Source organism: Cinclus cinclus, chromosome 1 (genome assembly GCF_963662255.1).
Source record: "Cinclus cinclus chromosome 1, bCinCin1.1, whole genome shotgun sequence".
NCBI lineage: Eukaryota > Metazoa > Chordata > Aves > Passeriformes > Cinclidae > Cinclus > Cinclus cinclus.
Window position 1 is genome coordinate 104,645,353 of NC_085046.1, and position 23,925 is coordinate 104,669,277.

The 23,925-nt window shown below is 37.1% G+C and overlaps 1 protein-coding gene across 3 annotated transcripts in view; it reads right to left on the reverse strand.

Moving 5' to 3' along the window:
• Window positions 1-3,382: 3,382 nt before the first annotated feature.
• ROCK1 (Rho associated coiled-coil containing protein kinase 1) overlaps window positions 3,383-23,925 on the reverse strand; it is an 83,274-nt gene continuing 62,731 nt past the window's right edge. For 2 of the 3 annotated variants that reach the window (XM_062488387.1, XM_062488395.1), the window contains 11 exons: window positions 23,245-23,410; window positions 21,651-21,744; window positions 21,200-21,288; window positions 20,685-20,873; window positions 20,319-20,484; window positions 14,119-14,189; window positions 10,338-10,426; window positions 9,117-9,195; window positions 8,737-8,998; window positions 7,775-7,982; window positions 3,383-4,891 (listed from right to left, as the gene is read on the reverse strand). In XM_062488387.1, coding sequence (XP_062344371.1) covers window positions 4,888-4,891; window positions 7,775-7,982; window positions 8,737-8,998; window positions 9,117-9,195; window positions 10,338-10,426; window positions 14,119-14,189; window positions 20,319-20,484; window positions 20,685-20,873; window positions 21,200-21,288; window positions 21,651-21,744; window positions 23,245-23,410 — 1,417 coding nt within the window. In that variant the 3' untranslated portion in view covers window positions 3,383-4,887. The other variant, XM_062488378.1, reaches the window with a different exon arrangement.

Here is a 23,925-nt window from a genome sequence, read left to right on the forward strand (position 1 = left end):
TCTTTTGTTACTTGGACATGCTGAAAGAAACTTTCTAGAAAAGCTTTGATCCAGTTCTAAGGTGAGATCCTGCAGACCATATTCAAGAGAGAGCAGATCCCAGCTGCCTGCCTGTGAATTTACATGTGGGTTCTCTCCAGTCGAATGTTTTGCTCTTTATACCAAAAATAACATACGCAGAGTTACAATAACTCGTGCCAGCTAAATAGAAGTGGAATGCTCTACGGTCTGAAGCTGCACTGAATCCTTCCCTTTAGAGAAACCCTTAGCTGACCAGGGTTCAGGCAGGCACAGACCATGCATTTCCAAGATCTGGGAAAGACACTAGAGGGTGCTGTGCTGAAAGAAAAGAAACGGGGTTTGTATCTGCAGGAAAAACCATCCCAACCTCTGCAGGGTGAAGAGCCACTATCTCCCCGTTTTTTCCTCCGAGACCGTGTAGTCTCTTTTCCTGCAGTAACGGCTTTGTGCCTTTTTCCTAAAGGAGGGGATCGATAGATGCTGGTTTTCCTGACTCTGACATAAGGAGTGTTGACGTCAGGAGACAGAGTGTAACCTGCTTGACAGCATTAAAATTGTAAAGGATTGGTTGAACGTATTAAAGGCAGCTTTTTTCTTAGTAAAGACAGGCCCCAGGGGAACCTTGGGTGGGGGCATAGGGACACTGGAAGTGCTTGCCCTGGCTGTGTCTCTGTGGCCTGTGACAGGGCCATCTGAGCAGGGCTCCTTCCCCTCCTGAGCTGGTTGGATACAGGCTAGCTTGGAGCCAAAAGCTGGGGCTGTGTCATCAGCACTGCAGTGCACGTTGGCCAGCAGGCCTGGCAGGGTTTATGAGCGCTGGAAGATGGCTTTGAGCAAGTCCAGGTCTGCTTAGAAAAAAAGGTTTTTAAGGCTATGAAAGCTCCTGTGGCCAGGTTCTGAGGAGCACAAGTGGTAGGTGAACCCTCAGACAGTAGAAGCAGGTGCTGTAATACAGCAGAAGGTGTGGAGAAGGAAACCAAACCCCTTTGCAAAGCTGTGCTTTAGACACCTGTGTGATGCCTGGGATAGAACAAAGATTCACTTTAAATAACAGAGACTTGGGACTTAAAATACTGCATTTACATTTCTTGTTTCTTTAAAGGTCAAGATGAGTTACCCTCATTCAGTATATTGGCAGGTGCCTTTACTAATGTATATTTTATTTTCTCTGGGGAACATAATGTTCTTGGGAACCTGTCTATCACAGAATGGTTTGGATTGGAAGGGACCATGGGCAGGGAGGCCATTTACTACATCAGGTTGCCCAGGGCCCCATCAAACCTGGCCTTGAACACTTAAACTGGAGTGTGGATGCCTCATCCCTGTATCTTCTATGTATTTTCAATAAAGAAAATGTAGCAATACAGGACATCTTTAAAGTACCAACACCCCCCCCCCCCACCCCCCCATTTTTGTCTTACCTCTTCCATTTCAGTAGTTTTCAAATGTTTTACATTCTGGGTCACAAATGTACATCCAGGGCAAGGAACAAGAACAAAACTCTACCTGCATTTTTTTTTTATTTGTAATTAGCACATTAAAAAAATCCCAGCAAAGTTCACCAGTTCAGAGGGAAGCTCAGCTGCTGCCCCCTCCTCTCGCTGCACAATTCCCAATTTGCTTCTGGCTACAGCCTCAGTGGCTACTGTAGGAAAACCCCACTTGTGGAGGAGGCCTTACCCTTTTATTACCACACAGTTTTGCTTGTTAGCAACTCTTTCCTATTTCTTTCCTGTAGCCTTCAGCAGGAATAGGGAGGCTTGAAGAGAGAATCAGATTTTTCTCATTCTGTCAGTGTTAGTGAACCTAATACAGTCGTAAAAAAAAATGAAAAGGTAGAGGCAAATTAACAAAAAAATTATCATGTAAGAATTTGAACTTCTTTATTTCTCAAGCAGCTTGTAAATTATAGCTTCACCAGCTAAAAGGCAACCAGAGTGATTTATGATGGCTCTTCACAGCTTACACACTTCCTATCTCTTGATGACTTCCAGTTGAGATTGTAAGCATTACTTTTCCTAATATTAGAAACATTTGGCTGTTTGTTTTTTTTTTTTTCAAAATGTAGCTATTCCTGTAGACAGGCACATTGCTTACTGTAAACAAGTGCCAACATCAGTGTACCAGAACGCACAAACTGTAATTTGCATGTCTAGACTTTATTATTACAGCATTTTAGTTGCAATTTATCCCAGACACACAAGTCAATGTAATTTTACACTTCTTTATGTCTGCTGCTGCTTTCCCAAGCAAAATCAGCATTTAAAAAAACCTGCAGAACTTCAGCATTAGTAAGAAACTCTGGAAATGCAGTATGTGCCAATCTGTAGAGCAAAAACCATTTTTCCATAATCCCTCTTCCCACTAGTCATTAGCTATTCATAACAGGGCTTATTCTATTTTTCAGATTCATGAAATATGAAATTTCAAGATACCACATTTTATACTCAAGAAAAAGGTTTTGAGCTTGCAGAGGCAGACAGTTACACATAAAGGAAAGCAGAAAAGCAATCCACAACCTAATGAGTCTGGAGAGACCACAGGCCTTTCCAACTGCCCCAAATTTCCTATTATAATGTACGTATTCAAGTAAGATCTGTTTAATCATCTTACTATATTTTTCCCTTCCCAGTGTGTGACAGGAGATTAAAGCAGGTCATCATTATCCCTTACATTGCTAGACAAGCTCACAGTTAACATGACTGGTGATCTGGAAGTTTGTCTTCAGTGTGCTCCAGCCACAGCTTTGATACTGCTGACATTTCAGACACAGCAAGCTCAACACAGGAACTTGCTGAAGTTACATCAATGGCTTCTATTTATCTGTACTTCTCCAACTCCGTGACCTTCAAAGGACATACAATCATTCACATGTAATTTGGCCTTACTGCTCTATTGTTCTGCAGGCCTTGGTGGATTACCCAGGGAGATTTATGGACAGCTAGCTTCATGGGATGCACAGGCTCTTCCAAAAAAGCCCAAACAATCCTAATCCCAAAACCCCCTAACAACAAAAATTGCCTTGTCTTCTGAATAGTGTTTCCTCCCACAAATAAGTGGAATTTCTGAAAAGTCCAAACCTGCATCATGAAGGATGAAGCAATCACAAGGCCAGCTCATGGTGGTGGTTGAATAATAAATATAAATAAGACTACTACAGCAGGCCATGAGAATAAGGAAATTAAAACATTATTTAATGTGGTATTTACTTATTAATGTGGAATAGTTAAAAAAAAAAATGCAGCCCTAGGCATTATGCTGCAAATGCACTTGTACTTGGAAACTGTTGCAATGTCTGAATGCTTAGAAAGATATATAAGCTGCAGTCAGGAGAAAACACCATGCCAGTCATTTTCAAAAGGGTCTTTCCATAAATTACTTTATTTCTCATTAAATGAGCACAGAGTCATTACCATATTAATAACAGATATGTTTATTATTACATATCCATCAGTGCGGCTTTCAATACCACTTGAAACATGCAAATCGTCCTAAGGACGAATCAGTTTTCCAGTGCTTCTTATTTAATACACAACTGCAAAGCCATTATAAATTACTGAGGAGGTATTTGGTTAAGAAATAAAATAAAGTAAAACCATACTGCCCATACCATGAATGTATTCCTGCTACAAAGCAAGAGTCTGACAGCATTTACTGAAATTCCTGAATTACCCACAGCTTTTGCATCTTTTTTTTTTGTTGTTTTTTTTTTGCATTGCCTACACATCTCTTGGCTTATGAACAAAAATCAGTCTTTCTTTGTAAGAGGAATTCTCACTCAAAGATTGTACTTAATTTAGAAATGCATCTAGCATCTAAAATACTTCAACCAATTAAAATTCAGTAAAAACTACTGATATGCAGTAGTTTCTCAGAGGTTTCTTTTGTTTAGTTTTAGGTTCCTACATTTATTGACATGGCAATAATACAATTATCTCAAGGCACTAAAAGAACAATGTAAAACCATGTAATTGTGTTCTAAGAATAATTTACAGTTCAAACAGTGCATATATTTCTTAAATGTTTGTTAACTTAATGTATGTTATCACTTAAAATTGTAAGGCAATACATTATACAGTAATAGAAATGATGTACCCCAAAATATGCTTCCAAACTCGGTGGTTCTTTTTACTGTTAGCTTCTAATGCCTCTAACAATAAAATAATTCAGTATGGCTTGGCAAAAATGCATAGATTAAAGGCAATTACTTGTTTTCCCCCTTTTACAAACCTGCTGCATCAGTATTTTGTAAAGCATAATGCAAAATATTTAACACTTTGATCCATTCCATAGTGGGTGGTTAGCATTAAGGCTGTAAAGAACCCTGCAGTGAAGGCACTGAAGTTCAAGTGATAAGGCTTCATTTTAAGCTAGTTCTGCAGTCTTCAAGAGCACAACTTAAGAGTCTTGAAAGCAATTGCAGTCCTTCTCACTGAGAAACCTTCCTCTTCTACTCCGTTTCATACGCTCATCTTGACATAAATATCCCCTTCACAGGGTTAACAGTCCTTTTCTTGGTACTGGTACGAAGAAAGTTGGCTGCATTTCATTGTGACTGACAGGCTTTTTTTAAAAAATCCAAAAGGCAGCACCTTTTTATATACCTAGCTAAGCTTTATTTGCTTTGACTTGCATTACATAGTAATAATTAATCTAATCTACCTTGAGGCAAACCCGCAATTAAACACCCTCAGCGTGCTTTTGTGCCAAAGCAAGGAGGAGACAGTAATAGCAATCTTAACCCTGAAGCCTGTGATAGTTATGTTGAAAAGAACAACAGCCCGTCTGCACTGCTCTGTGTGGTTAAAAAAAGCCCTGTTTCTCTGACTGCATCCCATGAGGTTCCATTAAGCACTGTACATGTGGTTAGCTGGAACAAAGAAGAAAACAGACAATTAATAACAAATATACAAATTAGCTTCGTAACATTAGTGCACGTTTGCCAAGAGCCTCAGTGAAGAAAATGCTTTAACAGAATTTTTTTTCAATTGACAAGGTACAATACTAACTTCATACCTACATCATCTTCCACAAACTGTTCTCAGTTTCAAATAACATTAAGCAGAGAGATCAGACAGATGATAATATTACTGCAGCTTTACAAGTAAGCAGTTAAGAGTCAGCAGTCATTGGTGTATTCATGGCAAATGCAAGGTGACCCTCTTTCACTTGCAGGACAAGAAAAGGCTCCCTAGGCTAAGAGCACGCACATGCAGTTGCAGAGCTCATCTGATGCACAGGAATTTTGGCTGGTTGGTTGTTTTCCTCTTCAAACATGCATTAACTTGACCAAGTGCCCAAGTCCAACTATATTAAAACAAAAGGCCTCAGCTGTGCTAATACAATGTGAATAAATCAGCAGACTGTAAGCTATGAAGTGTAGGTTCTGATCTCGAAGCAGTACTGCAAATGCCAGCAAGTTCATCATGAAGTTCTGATTCACTGTCATTAGTGGTAAGTTATTAAAATGAGGAATAGAACTTAGGATGAACTTTTATATGTGAAGCTCCTTTCAATGGGTCTGAGACACCTCTCCATGAAGTCAAGGAAGCACTGCCTACCAACTGCAAAGAAAGGTGGGTCAGACCCTGAATGAAATGTACTGAAATGTCTTCAAGCAGGTGTTCAAGTCTGTATCCATTCACCAAAACAGTTAATGCCTGCTTACATGGTAGGCCTCCATCACCGAGAGCAAGTTCTGCTATACTGTCTGACAAGAGAACAATTTTCAGATACTTAGTAAAAGCTAGACGTGTATGTCCCATAGAAATCATTGCTGCTTATTCGCACACGTAAGTAAAATGGTGAGGGAAGAGGAGAACTGCAGGGTGCAGTATCTTGACTTCACAGAGGCTGATCCAATAATTGACTGCCTCCTGAGAGGAAAAGAGCCTGCTGTTCCTCATCATCCTGACCCCAGGAGAGCATCCTCCTACTTACCTGTCCTCAGCTTTGGCAGTCACTGCACTTCTCAGTGCACTGATCCGCTCACTAGCTTGACACAGTTAGTCTACATTGTTTTTGGCAGTCAGGAAACTGAACTGTGTACCTTCATGGAAGGGTCCAAAATGTGTAATTTCAAGCACTAACCTAGGATCCAAGGACAGAAAAGAAGGAAAAGAGAGGGAAAACCCTCCCCTTTAAGTAGCAACAGGCTGTCAAATGAGCTCAGCTACTGTGCTGAGCTACCAGTTAAGTGTTCAGTACATAAGCTACGCTGTGGATTTATTTAATAAGCTGAATTTAAACATCAGTATAATAGAAGTGAATTTTCATAAAATAAATCCACCGCCTCTCCTTTTTAAACACATGGGACAGAATGTAATGGTATCAGGGCACACACTGGGCATAGTCCATCACAGCAGTACTTGTCCAGTTCATAGATACAACTCACAAAAAATTTGCCTGAGAAAGCCACAAAAATGTCCACAGCACAACTGCCAGAATGAAGAGTTCCAACCTGTCCTTTTTCTAATGCTAATTTCTAATTTCCTAACACTAGTTTTCTAATTTCTTTGCTCAGTGGAACTCTGAATCTTTTCATTGTTTGCTCGCATTGCTCTGCAGGTGCCATGCAGGCCCCACTATACTCCAATCAACCCAGTGTCAGCTGTCTGATGGGGACAGAGTGTGTCACAAAGACACCCAAGGAGCTCCCTGAGCATCAGGGAGGTGCAGGGGCCCCCACCTGCCTCTTGCAGACATCTCCAGGCAGCATGACAGGCAAGAGCACACACATACCCAGCACTCCTGCTGCTCAAGTGCTTTGCTTCTCTAAATGGCTTATGCTCAATAGGACTCTTTCTCCACAGTCAAAAGGTGAGCTGGAACTAGATGATCTTTAAGGTCCCTTCCAACCCAAGCCATTCTATGACCACTTATGTTTTGGGATTGAAGTCTTGGGGACAAGAAAATCAATGCCCTTTTTATCTTTCATATTTTTTCTCTTCTGTTCCCTTCAAGGAGGATGCTTCATTAAATACCCCATGTCTCCTTATATGCAAAAGTCTGCTTTTATTGCATTTCATACCAGGAGCATTTGGTAGCCCTGCCAATCTGGGAAGACTCTTTCCTTACTGAGATACTAGTGTCCACTCCATACTGTCAATTCAGTTGGTTATTTGGGGACAAAACAACACACATACTGTATCAGGAAGCTAATAATGGTTAAAATCAGATTACAGTAACCTAACCATTTAAAAGATGTATTTTACACCATGTCTTGGTTAATGCATAGGGTCACAAATAGTTTACAAAAATGACTACTGGGATAGAATACAACTGGGAATGAGTAAGCAGGGAGGAAGAATGTAATTAAGACTTAACTGGCCTCACAACAAAAGAATTGGCCTAGCAACAGATAGAATCTCTAAGTTTCTCATTTCAGTCCCATTTGCAGAAGAGTCAATTCATGGATCCCACCCATGGATGGGATGACTGTGGATCAACCTTGCCGCTAAATGCCATTACTGACATATCCAATGAGCCTTGCCTTTAAACAGGAAAAAAAAATGCAACCAGCTCCCTCCCAAGCACTAGGCCAAGTACGACCTACTTTCCAAACGTGAAGAACCAATAAATTTACCACAATAACAAGAGATTTCTCCTTCCTTTGGGATTTGAGCAAAGCTTTAGATCAGCAGTTCAACAGCCATAACTGTGTAACTATTTCACAATTTCACATGGAATAGGACTTAAAAATTGAGGGGTTTTTAGCCAGGAAGATCTGGAGCTTTTGTAGCTTATTTCTCACCTAGTTTTTCCAGAAGTATTTTTAACAACTTTTCGGAACGACTGATTTGCTGAGGATCTTGTAGACAAAGTTCTAGGAGAAGCACGAACAAAAGTAGATGGTGGTGTCTTAGGGATCTTCTTTACTAAATGTGTCACCCACTTCTTCTGTTCATCTTGACAGGATGCCAACAAGAGCATATCTCTTGCTGAAGTTACATCGTAACTCACTACAAGGAAAAGGGAGGAGGATTCAGTGAAAACCAGGGTTCCTTATCAAAGTAAGAGTTATCACACACCAACTGTGCCACTGGAAGGAATAATGGCACCTATATACATTCTTGTATTGGGTTTGTTTATATATTTTTGGAAGACAACAAACAGCAGGAAAGATTATAAATATAATGTTTTTCACTATTTGTCATTCTGCATTAAGATTCTTGAGTCTAATGTGAGTATTTGAGAAGTAAGAAACTTACACTAATTACGATTTTAATAAGCTGGGAAGTTGTGTGGGTGCCTTATGGCCAAGTTCCAGAGCACATACCCTGAATGCTCCACTTCACAGCAGCACAGAGAAGAAACTTTTACTCCAGTTGGTGAGGTGGCTGAAGAACCACTCTGCAAGGTCTCAGCAGAGCTTGCTGATGCAGCCACTGCAATTGTCCCTAGCATGGGTCAGGTGTAAGTGCAGATAGACTGGTGTGGGCACCAAGGAGCTGCCCAGTACTTGGGCACAAACCTCTAGGGAACCTTGTGCTCTCAGAACCTTAGCAGAGCTCCATCAGTTACACCACCACAGGCCTCCACTGTTCATAAGCAGTGTAACAGCCTATTGCTTGAATAGCAACTTTCACATCTAAAATATTAGAACTTTATTTATAGGTTTAACTTTAAACTGAAGTGCTTTTATTCACCTCCAGTAGTTTAGCAGGTTTGGCTTACCCACGCAGAGAATACAGAACAGAACAAACATGACTGTACCTTTGCATGGTGCAATTAATTCCTCCTTTTTATCCAAGTGGTCTCTGTGGCACTTCACATGGCATCTCCGGCATTCTAGGGCAGCAGGGGGTTTAAAGACATGCCAGAGAGGTTTGGCACAGGCCTCACAGTTGGCTGGAAAGTGGTATAACGTGGGAATAAATTCATGGCCTTTGTGATTTAGAAAATTCGTCTTCTCTGCTGGCTGTACTGGTTCTACCTCCAAATCCTTCCTGCATTCCCCCTCGTTAGCATAGAGAATCTGAAAAAAGAATACTGCTGTGTTATTGTTGAAGCACTAAGTACTTTTGTACCCTTTTCAAAGAAGCCACCACTTTTTCAAGAGAGTTAAATAGACAGGAGAATATACTTATTTTTACCTGGAATATTTTAGGAATTTCTTCAGTTTCAGCTCTATATACATCTCCTTGAGTTACAGGTCGGACATGAAACAGCTTACTAGATTATAAGAAACATCAATCAGAAAATGCTAAAAGGTTGGTTCAGAACAATTATTAAACTGCTTTGAAGTTCTTAGAAACTATGCAAGCAACACGACCGACTTCAACACTGAAATATGATTTTAGGAACTAATACATAAACCATACAGATTTTTGTCTACCTACACAAAATCAATGTATTTCACAGCATGGAAAGAGAGTTATCTTACAATGGATTCAAGATCCATCATGGTAAATTTACTGAATATAAAGGCTTTCAAATACTTCTTCAAAACACTAGGAAGTCTAACATTATTGCTAGAAAAGCTTAGTGAAAACCTGGATGGAAGTAACCATGTTAAGTAGAATACTATCCAGTAGTTTTTTTTACTAAATTATATTATGGCTTGATGAACAACCTATGCCAAAACATCACAAAGGAAATCTGGGGCACCAGCTATTGAAAACAATATTTAAATTGGAACAAACACCATCTTATACTGGGTCAAGACTCTAAGTCCATCTCTCCCAACATCCTGTTTCCAACAGTAGCTGTAGCAGATGTTTATGAAAAGAGAGTACAAAACAGTTCCAAGAGAAAATAACTCTTTTCCTGGTTATGAGCAACTGGCATCTTAAGCACTTCCTGAGCTTGAGATTCCTTCCAGACCACTGTATTCGTTAGTCCCTGATACATCTACTCATGAATTCTAAAACCTTTTTTCAATTACTATTTTGTAAGATCCCATAATGTCAATCAGCTGTTCAAACATCACAGTCATGTACCAGAGAGGGGCTTCAGTGATATTTGACACAATTTCCTCATGTATAACCAATGTAAAGTAATCACAATTAGTATATTTTATCACTTTAAACAGGAAACAGCTGGAAAAGTTAGAAATGCTTTGGATTAGAACAGCAATGATCCCTTCTCTTTTTCTCTAACTTTTGGCAATCATAGGACAAAGAAAAAGTACTGTCAAAGTTCTGTTAATGGTACACTGAAATACAGAGAGACAGACATTTTCCAACCAGTATGATAAATTTTGTATGAAAAATATTTATGGAATTTTTATTTCAAGCTTCTGGATTCCCTATCTGCTATTTCACACATAACACTCCTGCCAATTTGTATCCAAAATTAACAGTGGCTTTACTTACTCTATATCTAGTACCATAGATGGATTAGACTGGTCCTTGTCTTTTTCATCATTGTAGAACAGTATCTTTCTACTGCTCACCACAACATACTGTGGAAAGAAAGGGTAAAACAGTTGAAATTGCATTTTAAAAAGCAATTATTTATCCTAATATACTCCCACATGAATATAAAAAAACCCAGAGTAAATGAAAGGTTTCAAATTAACATCAAGAGATATTAGAACATCCTGAAGGCAGCTACACTATGGATGGCTCTGCAATGCTACAGCTGCAGTGACTGTATTGTCACTGGATCACTCTAAAATGCTTGTGATGACTCTGCAAGTCCATCTGTACACACACTCATAAATTTGAGTTGCACCTGGCAGGTTACTATGAAATTTACTGTATCACTAAGAGTGACACAATGCAAAAGTTATCATTTAGTGATAATGTTGTAAAAACTTATCCAGCTCTACAGGCCTGCAGGACTCACTGGTACTTCACAACAAACTGCTGGTAGGCTAAAACAGTGTCCCATGGCTCCTGCTATTTCCTACACTTCCAGTTTAATGCACTGCTAAAATAAAGAGCCAAAATCTATCAGCAGAAACAAAGATCTGTTAGCTATGAATACAATGAAATAGTTAAGACCAAGCACCTCTAACCTAAGCACTTCCAAGTAAGTTCAATTCTGGAATTCACTGCCTGCTGCTCTTCACTGGGAGTTGCTAGTCCAACATCTTTGCTGGAACTGTCCACAAGCATAAGATCAGTGACAGCTGTAGCTGTTCCCTCCCCTGCAGTTTCAAATGTTTTAGAAGGAACTCAAAGATATAAGACACTAAAGAGGATTAAAAGGAGGTAAACTGGCAGCTCTGTCTACACTAATCTCCAGATTCACGAAGGACAGAATAGCATCAAAGTGAATGCACAACAGTTCATCTTGAATTCCAAGTGCTGGTAGGTAACTGGATGGGTTTCTGCACAATGCAGGTACTGATAATTTGAATGCCTTCTCCTTCTACAAGGGGAGGTTTCAACCTCATTTTATATAGGACTTGAAGCTGACCTCAAAACCTAAGTATGAAAGTCATCCTGAGTTTATACAACAGCATTTTTTAAATGTGCAAGGTGTGAGCTACAGTTGTAAATCTCAATTACTGAAATGCATCTAAATATAAGCCATGAAAGGGCATATTGTCACAATTCCTTAACAGAAAGCCTGATCAGCTTGAGTAAGTACTAAGTTGTAGTAGCGTGAGCCTCCTGTGATTTTTCCCATTGAAGAAAAGGACTACTTCAATTCCTTTATCCACTCCAATAGAAAACTAATACTTTTCTCATCTTTGAAGTGTGGACCTTTGCCTTTCAGAGATAAGAGCAAGGCCTTAAGATGACAACTAGCACAAATGCAAATTTTGACTGTAAAGGAATTCAATTATCACACTATATATTCACCTTGGTGAATGAACAAATTAACTAAAAATAAAAAGTTATGCACAACAGCATCAATATCCTGTTGTGAACATATAAAAAAATCTCCTGACAGTAGTTCTGTTCTACAGTGGTTTTTGAATAATATTTCATCATCTTCACTTGGGATGAATTGAAGCTCCAGATAAAAATAAGGGTTACCCATTTCAGTGTTAGGTTTAGGTACAATTATTTATTCTCAAGTTTTCCACTCCTTTCTAACTTAAGCTAAATAACTCCGAGGGCATGGGGCAAAAACATCAGTGTTACTACCATATGAGTCAGAAATGCAGCAGCTCAAGTTGTAACAAAGGCATCAATCCAATTACACTCCTTAGGTAATTTTGCTTTTCCTTTAAATTAATCTGGGCATGCCTGTAATTGAGGTTGCATATACCTCCCACCTTCACAAAACTGAAACTGCAGGAGAATTTGGAAGAGAAGCACCTGAGGAGGCTGACTACCTGGCAGCTTGTTTCAGCTACAGTACAGTTCAGCCAACAGAATGCACATCTGAGTGAACACAGTCACTCACTATTCTGTCTCACTGATATGAACCTCAGCTAGTTAAGGAACTTTATCAGTACAATTTATTTCATGAGCCATCCATCTGCAGCTCAAATTCCTCCAAAGCATGATCACGTTCAAACTAGGAAAGTGTGAACGTATGAACTGCGTAAAATATCTCGAGGCAAGCAAATATGCCTATACTGAGCAAGCCTGAAGAAATTCTAATAGTCTTTCACTGGAGAGGCTGCATTTATCAGGAGTTCAAAATTTCAGTTGTCAGAGAATGCAAAAATAATCTCAATTTTTACAGAACAACCATAAAAGGGTGCTAGAAGCATTCTGACAGAAAAATGACACAGTATTTTATATAATCCAGAACAGAACAAAGCTACGTAATTTGTGCCAGGCACAGTCAATTCTGTAACAAGAGGATTCAAGCAGCCTTAGCAGATCTACAGGAAGCGTCTGCCATTTGGTTTTGTTCCTGGTGGTGAACATCTTTTCTGTGAAAGGTAAAGCACCTTCTCTTTCTGTATACTTTTGCTATTAATATTGTTGTTTTTATTGTGCTTGTCTTAGTCTTGCTTTGTGCTTTCAGTAAATTGTTAATTCAACACATAAATTCTGCTTTTGTTCCTCCCTTGCCTCAAGGGTCGGGGGGGGGGGGGGGGGGGGGGGAAGTGACTGGCCATTAGCTGAAATAGGGAGAAATTATCACTCACTCCCAGCAAGCCAGAATAGGTGGTGGTTTGAACTTACAGACAAATCACCAGGGTCTGATACTGATGTAAAAATAGACAGGTCTGGAACTCAAACACTTGGAGTGTATAAAGAAGGCCATGGAAGCCCACTGCAAATAGCATCACTTCAAAGAAGGAGTACAGCAGCTAAAGGCCCAATACAAAAAACATTCTAGTGCTTCTTTGACAGGAATTAATCCCTTCTCCTTTAAATTTTATAGGAATCACCTTCAGCTGTTGTAGACTGTGAATGTAAATAGAAGCATTTGAGAATACCTTTCAAGAGGAATCAGAAAGTTACTTCAAAAATGTCATGAGTAACTCAGAAATTCCCAGTAGCAGTCTTTGAATATATGGATGATGAAGGAAAATAAACTGTTTCATACAATTAGCTTTTAAAATTTTAAAAATTCTAGAGATCATGTTCCTAAACATGAACTAAAAGATGTTCAAAGGGGGAACTGAAAAGCCAGAAAAGATAATCAGAAACTGGTTCTAAATATCTCAATTTGAACATAAGATGTTTCAAAGAAGCAGATCATAACCTTTACAGAGGCAAAACAAGACTGCTTTGTTTGGAGTGGGAATTCCAGCACAGAGATCCAGTTTCTGAGGGTAAATCAGTTCTTTTTAAGATAAATGGATCATTTTAAAGGTAAGGGAGACAGAAACATCATTGGAAATCATGTGTGGCAAGTACAGTGTGATGTACTCTTCCATGACCTTCACATTTAAGTGTGGTATTCCCTACTCTGTGCTGCCAAGTTGCACAAAGAGTTTCTTTATCAGTAACAGTATTATAAAGATGCTTACTCAAAGAAGAAATGTGATTTTTAATGGTTCCAAGATGCTCATTGTAAAGCATTTCCTCCCCTGTTGTAAATTTGCACAATGTCATTACTAAAGATTTCATACTGAACTTGAACTTTCTTGGGTTTTTTCCTATGATAATGTACATACACTAAATTACTCTTAATTATTTTGTTTCTTAAATGAGAGCTGTAAAATCAATTCACCACATGCCTAGAAACCTTTCCAAGGAAATTGAGGTAGAAAGAAAAAAAAGGCATTTGTACCTGTTTTTTCCAGCCATGCCGCCTTATATTTCCTTTGTTTGGTACTGAAAGCCACCCTTCAAGTCTTGATTCTGGTTTTAAAAAATGCGTATTTAATAATTTTGTGTATTTATAATAATAAAGCAGAACAGCACTAAAGCAAACTACTACTAGAAAGGAAGATGTACTACATGCAGTAATGGGCAATTACCTATTCAGCAAAGCAGAATAAAAAGCACAGCTAAATAAAATGAAGACATAAGCATTTAATTCATGCTTCATCACAAGCCAACATCTGATTAAAGAGTTACTGCACAATAAAAGTAGAGCTGTTTTCCTTGATGCCAACATCTAACACTGTACATAAATAGTTTGCAAAGAGCCAGGCAGGAAAGACTTTGCTTTGAAAATATATTACAGTTTAAATTAAGAGATTTTCAATGTAAACATAATTTAACATTCAGAGTGCCTGTATGAAAATACTCAGCAGGAAGATGCAGGAAGTAAAACAAATCAGATACACATTTTCCACAGGAAACAAAAGGAGAGAGAGCACAAGAGCAAGCAAAGCTACATGGGTGTCCCATTACTCACAGAAGATAAGAATAGGAGATAATTAAATAAGGAATGCAGGAAGAATCAACTGGATACAAAGAATAAGAGACAAGTGTTTTACTCAAATTTTCAGTGAAAATTCTCCGAAACGTAATATCGTATTTTCCTACCAATAAGCTACTGAAATAATTCAGCATAATACAAAAAAGGGCCACAAGAAAATTAGCTTTCTGCCTAATGTGGACTGTTGATTTAAAAAGCCCGCCCAGCTAACAGAGTGGTTTCTGAAATTTAAAATTATGAAGCCAGGTAATGATTGCACTAAAAACTTCATTAAGTTAAAATTTTCTCTGCCACTATTTATATCCTGAGGAGCTACTGGTTCCTTTTGTCCTTCAGGAATAACTCTATGTGAGGTGTATCCCAGCAAGATTTGAAATGCATTCAAATGTATAAAAGTTATTGTCCATATGCTTTGCTATGTGGAATTACAATGGGACTGACAGCTTTAGCAAGTCATTATAATTAGGCATGTAAAAGCCCTTCCCACATTAGCCTTACAGCAGCAATATTTAGAAATGGACTACACCTAGGAATATGGAATAATTTCCTATAATTTCTCCACATAGAATAGCTTGAAAATACTCAAGGACCACTGAACTAGTGATATCAACAGGAAGAAAAGCATGTTAGCAGAACTCATTCCAGTAACAAAACTTCCCAGAAAAACAAAGGAAATTTGTACCTCCCAGCCTTCTTAAATCTGCATAAGAACGGTGGGGACTAGGAGGGTAGGGGTCCCCACACCCCCTCAACCCTACCCTCTCTGATATCCCAGACTCTCCTCAATTATTGATACTCAGTAGATTTGGGGGGGAAAAAAACCCTATTTCCTCCATGTCTACAGGCCTCACAGATAATGCTTACCTTATTTTGAAAACTTTGATTAATTTTTACATTAAGAGAAGATTCTTCCATATTTGGAAATTACAGAAACATCCTAAAACCCAGGTATTCATTGCAAAACAAAGTGATGAATTGCTAATAAAGAAAAAAGTATGGGGGAACTGCTGTTCAAAAGCAATACAGGAAGGATGATTTGTTAGAAAAAAAAAAAAAGGCAGCATCTATTGAAATTGTAGCATATGAAAATCTGGAAAGATCCAATGATAATGAATTTTAAAAGATGCTTATAAGGACAGTAGAAGTTTTTTCTAAGTTCCCTTCTATTTCACCACGTTCTGAAAACAATTTCAAAAGAAGCAGGAAGTAAATTAGGTATTTCAAATGGATCTGTTGACATTCTTTTCTGTCTACTACAAATCTATTTTAGGGAGCAAATTCTATTTGAATGAGAGATGATTTCTGAGCTGTGAATAACATCTTGCAGTTGAAAGCAACAGTTTCCAAACATACTCCTTTTCAACAAAGCTAAAATTCGTCTGGAAACAAATGTACTCTTGAAGGGTAGATGAGCTCTTTCATTCCAACCTTGCCACAAAGGTTCCTCTCAAGTAATATTTATAGTGTATTTTCATTTCTCTTGATGGACTTAGATAGCACAACTGCAAATGCTCATCTGGCCACTTCACAAATATTTGATCCAGAAGACTAATATTTATGAGTGTTCTGACTGAGTAATTAAGAAAATATGGGCTATCTAAACTATAAAAAAGAATCTTCCATTCCTGTCTTTAAAAATAGGCTCAAAAATATTGCATGACAACTTCCCTGTATTTTGGAAAGAATACCAGAATTGATACCTCATAGCTGCAATCCAGAAAGTGCAAGATAGGCCTCAAAAATATCAGATGGCTAGCTGGATCTCAATAGGATATGAAGAAAGAATTCCATAAAGGCTACAGGTAGTTATCTCTGAATATATTTTAAATGTAGATTTGCATTCTAAGCATCTTCATGGCTAGTATGCAGACTATCAGGATTCACTGGGATTCAGTATAAGAGTTCTAACAGTAAGACTTCAATAAAATCACACAAGACAACCATGACTGTAACTGCTTTACGAGACTTTTTTGTTGTTCTGGAGCTAAGTAATGTGGGTGCTTTCATGAACAGCAGATCATCTCTTTCCAGTGTTCAAGAATTCCTACTCCTAAGAGTCTTCCACAGCAACCAAAAACCTGCAGATACTATCTTGCTATTCTTTCAATTTGGATTTTTCCTTCTGCAGACTTCCTTACTGTAATTTCATGTGGCTTTCACAAAGGATTTCTGAGTGGATTTTGCTTTGGGGTTTATTCATGCTACTTGCAGGTACTTCAGGAAGTCCTATCTGAGTCCAATAAAACTGCTGGCTGAAATGCTCTGCATTTATTATTCCATCCTATCTTTGTGCAAAACATGATTTACAACATATGCTGTAAACTATTATGTGCTGCAGTTAAACCTGTAGGACAGCTCAATTGCTTAAATGATCTTGCCAATCAGATGAAAAGAAGCAATTCACAACAGGTTAGGTGCCCTGTAACACTAAGGAGAAAAAACTCTTACGTTCCTGATTATGTTCCATCTTGACAAAAAATAATTCTGTTTACAATCATGCAAGTATGAAGACTCCTTAAGTCCAGCCAGGAGGAAGAGGCATTCCAAAAGCATCATTTAAAAGCAAATACCTCAGCTGTTTCAGCAAGGACTCTGTTAACACTGGGGACACCTGAGATCTGAGCTGCTATCTGAACCAATAATCAGGAGTGAGAGTTACAAAACATGCCTAGAATTGAATACAAGGAAAAACCTTCATCCACATATTGATCTTTCCCATGTAAGTAAGCAAAAGCCTGAGAATAGCCTGGATTGTCTAAAGGGGCCAATCCCCACCTTGGGAGAGTGTAAGCTGCCCAAGGAGCTACTAGAATTTGTGGGAGTGTTTAGGCCAGTGGCACATAGAAAACACCTCCAAGGGCAATGCAGCTTTGAAGTGTGCAACCATGTGACTTCTCTGTGTCTATTTCTAAATAAAGACTTTTTTTTCCTTAAAATTTTATAATTTTATAAGACTGCTTACTGCCAGAATCGTGACCATGGAATCATTCTTTTATACATGCTGATATTAACTTGTATCTTTATTTTTTTCTCTTGTGATGTTTTTATTGTGACAAGAAAATGAGTAAGTCATACCATAACTACTTATTATAAAATCCAACCATTTATTTGCTAAAAATTTTTTTAAGGAGTGTCTTTGCCTTAAGAAGTGGTGCACCAGCTAGAGAATCCTACTGACTACTCATCACATCTAGCTCTGAAGTTTGGCTTTTTTTTCATCTTTCTAATGCTACTGCACTCCTTTTTTGCCCTCTGCTTGGCTCTTTGACAAGGGTGTGAAATTTGACTGCACTAATGTCACTTGATCTCTTTTAATTACAAAATTGCTTCTTATTCAGAGCCTGATCATCCCAGAAACTCATTCAAAAAAAAAAATAAAAAAAATAGCAGAAGCATGTAGGGACGTGATCTAAATCTAGAGAAGTCCTAGTAATACGTATTAGAGGTCCTACCTGTATCACACAGTAAAACCAGCAGGACAACTGCAGTAAAAATCAGAGGCATGTGTAGAAAAAAGGGCAAAAGAGAAGAGAAATGAAAGGCTACCAAAAAAGAAATAGTTGAGGGCTAGTAAGTAGACACCTCACCCAAGAACACTAGAAGTTCAAGTAACTGTGATGCTCTAATTAACAATGAAAATTAACAACTGACTTGAAAAGATCTTGCACAGACTGAAATTTCTGCCTCAAAATGGAAGTGACAGGTTATGCAGCCAAAAGCCTGACTACACACATCTCCAGAGGTAAAACTGAAAATAACCTTCCTTAATGAGGCAAAGAAAGAGATTTTTCCTACAGTCCATCCAAGATCTAAGACACAGTGGGGTCATACTGACACACCATTAGCCCTTCAGAAAAATTAGGGGGTGTATCTATGGCTGGATGAATTGATTCCATCCATCTATGGCTGGATGGATTCGTGTTTTCCATGTAATACACAACAGCCATCAAATGAAAATGGCTGAGAAGGGAAGTGAGGAAGTTCAAAACTATTGTTTTGAGTAGAATAAATCTGGTGTTTTGTTGTAGAAAAAAGCCCTAAAGCTCCCAGTTTAAAAGAGTTCAGAAATTTTCTACTAAAATTACTAACTACAGTCTTCTTCAATTATGAGACACTTAAAAACAATAAAGCTTGATTCCAATTTATAATTTGAGGGGGAAAAAAAACCACTTTAATAAGCAAAAACCCCCTGCTTTCATTTTTATATCTGTTAAATGGAATACACTGAAAATGAGTAAGCAAAAAACTCCTGAGAAGTACTGATACTTCAGATATACCAGAAGGAATTCCTAGGAAAAAAAAAGTTCCTTAACCAATCTAATAATTATAGGAATTTCCAATGGGAGTTTGCATTGTAGATGTCGTCAAAAATCAAAATTTTTACAAGATGGCAATTTATAGATCAAACATGAAAGAGCAAAGGCTTCTTGAACAAAATGGAAGTTGTGAAGGAAAAAACTACCATTATCTGAACAAAAATCTATTCTAAAATGTAACTGATTACAGTATTAGCTAAAAATAAAGATCTAAAAATATACTAGGGGAAGATAGGAAACCAAAACAGACACAGAAAGGAGTAACTACATCAAAATGTACTACGACTGATAACCTACCTGAAATTTCAATCACTCTAAGACTCCTGGAAAAACTCTAGAATGTGGCAATTTGAGCAGTATGAAGTGCATTAACAGGAAAAGACACATCTAAAATTATTCTATTTACTTTTATCTGACTGGAGTAATAAAATACCCAAAATAATATTCTGTTTTTGTATGTCTAAAAATATTTTCTACAACGAAATTCAGATGTATCAAAAATATATTAAAAATTTCACAGTGAATTCTAAAAATTACTTAACCATATAAAAAATATATACCAGGCTGTGATGTATGGAAATTGTTAAGCACACCCAATTACACTAAACATTATTTTCCTGTATTGAGAGATACAGAAGTGGATCATGTGGAATTACTAACATATTACACTTTTCAAACACTGGGGCAGCAGAGAGGTAAATAACTAACCAGTCTAACAGTGGGTCTCAAAGTACAGTGCCTGATACTGATACATGGAAATGGCTGGCTACACTGTATTATATGTTCTTATTTTAATCTGCTAAATCAGAGTATCATACAACCATAAATATATTATGAAAATTCCTCCAATTATTTTTCACATCAGCAACTAATGCCAGTTGTCACAGAGGTGCTACATGACTGAGTAAGAAGAGGTAAGACCAAGACAATTTTGCATTCAAGATAGAAAACCCAATCATGATGTAGTAGTGTTGGCCCTGTCTTCTATTCACCAAATACTGTACATTGTAATCACTGTACTTGAAAAACAGGAGATGTAAAGATGCTCTTTCCTCAGAAGTGCATATAAATGATGCTAATACCAAGCTATACAGTGGGAAGTGTGATGTATAAGGTATGAAATGTAAAGAGAAATAAAAGAAGAAAAAAAACAAAACAAAGAAAGAAAGAAAGGAAAGAATTAGACAGCCAGAAGACTTTCAGAAGCAGTAACTTGTTTGAAACAATACCTTCCAAAACTATGTGTATACAACATGGCCAAGTAGTTCAACTCTGCTTTTCTCATACCTGAAAGATTTCCATCCGTTTCATCTGTTGGAAGACTGGCAACACTGGTAGAATCCATTCCTTGCTGGAGGTCCATGATTTTCCTTCGTAGTTGTTCTATGTCACTCTCTTTACTATCCAGCTGCATCTGGAGCTCATTTCTGTATGTAGATTCTTCTGCTAGTTGCTGTATTTATATATACACATGCATAGTTACTTTGTTACCAAAAACAAGGCAGCCAAGTATTTTGAAAACAAAACTCATATATACATACATACATAGATATATATATATATATATGTGTATATATGTGTGTATATATATATATATATATATATATGCATGTATTTTCCACAATGTCATTTAAACAAAAAAAAATATTTTACCGCTTGCATTTCATTAAGCTCCTTTTGGTATTTCACTACCATCTGATTGAATTTCTCTTTTTCTTGATTAAGTTCTAATTGAAGCTTTCGGTTTTCCTTCTCCTTCTTCCTCAAATCTTGCATGTTAGCCTTCTTTCTGTCTATTTTAAAATCTTTCCTATTCATTATCTCAGCCAGTTTGTTAACAGCCTGTTAAGAAAAAAGAGAACCAGTAAGAAAAATTATATATGCAGCAAGTTTTATAAAAAACTTCTCAGTTCCTCTAGTTACAGGATCTGATAAAAAACATCCCTTCACCAACATAAATGGCCCTTACTCACAATCAAAGTAATACTGAAAGTAAAGCATGAAAACTTACTCTTTCAAACGTAAAGTTAACAATGCATTTTGTACATTATGGTTAATATAAACTTAATTTCAAAGGAACTAAGAGTTAGTTCACAAAAGCAAAAAATATTAAATACTTCTGTTAATGCAAAGTAGTTATTGCTATTAAATTGCATAAAAAGTTGTACCTGTGTCTTCAGAGTTCTTTCAGTGTTTATGCTCTTCTCATAATGCATTCTAATATTATTAATTTCCTCCTCTTTTTTCATTTTGTAATCTGTCAAAATAATATTCAGCTTTGAGGTAGTTCAGCACAAGGTAATTATTTTTAAACTTAATTACTTCTATAAGTACTTTTTTTTCATCCTGTTTTCCTGCTGCTCTGTTTTTTGAGAAAAATACAATTTGCAAAGACAAAGATTACCAGTTTAACACTACTGCAATGACAGAAAATTACCAGAAGGATGTATCAGAAAGGCACAAAGATGAAATATTAAAGCCAACACCAAACCCAAAATAATACAGAAGATAAACAGCAATGTCTTCTTCCACTTCTCACTTCTTCACATATGCTTCAAATTCAATTTTCTTCAGAAGAGATCAACAGATCAAAAGATCAAAACTCCAAACATGACATACCTTCCTCTTGTTTCTTAAATTTCTCACTGATCTCTGTGTTTTCCTTTGTTATTAAATCAACATCTTTGGTTAAAGTGTTATTAGTTTCTTCCAGCTACATAAAAACAAACACATTTTAGAATAAAGAACTTGGCATAAATTCCAAAAATATCTGTAATACTATTATTTTAAGTACCATTTATTCTATAACAACATTTACTTAAAGCACCTTCTGACTATGACAACTTTTAAAAGATGCTACTATTCTTCTGTGCTGTTTTGATTTACCAGAAGGCTCAAAATACACCTGTCCCAGAAAAAAAAAAAATTATCACTGCAGAACTGACAACACTGTATGAAATCAAAAATCAACTTTAACAAAGTTAGATTGTCAGTTATGCAATGTGGCAATTTTCAATTAATCTGCTGTAGTTTGGATAAACTAATATGTAGAGCCTTGATACTTTGAATCCACACAGGAAAGTAGCTGACACGTGCTAGAACTCCAGCATTAAAGTCCAGAGTAGCTACAAGGCATTTTCTTCTAGATAATTGTCATAAATCATGAAAATCAGGATAAAAACAAAATGAAATTTGGTCTAAGACAAGGCAGGCATAGGTAAATATGTACAGAACTTGAAAAAAAGAGAAAAAAGTTGGAAAGAAAAACCATGACAATTTTGAATTTTTATGTTCACTGCCACAACCAGGATCAGTTAACAAGTATATATGAAAAACCAGACATATTTGTATTCCTAAATAAAGGTTTTGTTTGAAGCCTGTACAAATGACTGTGTATCAATCTGTCTGAAAAAAGTATCAGAATACTTGAAACTGAAAATACATTGGCAAGAAAGCATTCCTTTGATGCCACAGAGATAGTCTTCTAAATGCCGTTTAAGAAACAGTGGTATTCTGGAGATCTCAAGCTTAAAAGAGCCACTTCTTGAAACAAACACTATCTATACTATCTTTTCACAGAGGTGGAATATCCATTAACAGAAAGCTTTGAGCAACTGAGCCAAGTTCAATTACACCTGGAGTTTTATACCCTGAGGATTTTTAACAGAACATGCATTCTGATGCTAAACAGAAACAAAAACAATTATAAAATAACTATGCTACATATGGCTTGCTGTTTGAGACTTCTCAGTTAAAGACATTTATCAAGCTCATACTAACTCCAAAAGCTATGCTATGAAGTGTCTTCAAAAATTACATTTTGGAGTTTGGGTTGTGAAAATCCAGACTCACAAGTGGGTTTTTTTTTAAAAAGACTAAGTTACTTTGCAATAAGAGACTCTTATACACAGCTCCACAAATTTATGAGACTTAAATAATACACTTGGCAATGACAAGAAGTAAATACAAAAGGCTTAATAAATTAATTATAGACATTCACTTGATTTTCATTCTGGCTTCACCTGAGATTAATGAATTTGGGTTTTTAAGGAGGTCACATGATGCAATTTAAATGTTTAAGGTTCCAAGTGACCCCAAAACTTAAGATACTTAATTAGTTATCACTTATGACCACAAAGCTTCATTAATTAAAACCATGAATTTTGGTTTCCAGTTGGAAGATGTATATAGGTATTGATAATAGCTAATTTACCCTTCTTATGATGATGTCCTTATCAGTCAATTCTTGTCTGTGCCTTGATGCAGCTTTTTTGCTTTCCTGATTCAGTTCATAGTACTGTTCTTCAGCGAGTGCCCGTGCCAACCGTTCTGACTCAGCTTTGGTTTCAGCTAAATCCAACTGGGTAGCAAGTGTTTCTCTGTAAAAAAGGACATTAAGACCTCCTTTTCCTATGCAAAACATGCCAAATTTTCAGGAAGACTATCAAACCTAAATTATACCACTCATCTAATGGTCATTCTTTCTTAAGGAAAGCAAGAGTTAAAAAACTGCATTCTGTACACTTCTATCTTTTGATGGTCCACAAAAGCTAAGGCAGCAAGCTAACTATGCTTTCATTAACATTTCAATCATCCATGAAACACAAAGACGAATTCTCCTGCCTTTGAGGAGCAGAAAATAAAACTAAATTATATGTACAGAGTGGTCCATCAAAATATACTTAACCCATATTTGCCCATTTTCACAATTCCCATAGTTACATCCAAGTGAGAAATGCTTAGGATGAACATAAGATTGCAGAGAATAGTGAGGGAATACAATACAAAGAATCTATAAAAAGAAAAAAGAAAATAAATAAATAACCCCAAGTAGAATAAGGGAAGTCTTGGCTACTTCTCCTCCCTCCCCATTTCTTTATGTTGGTTACCACTT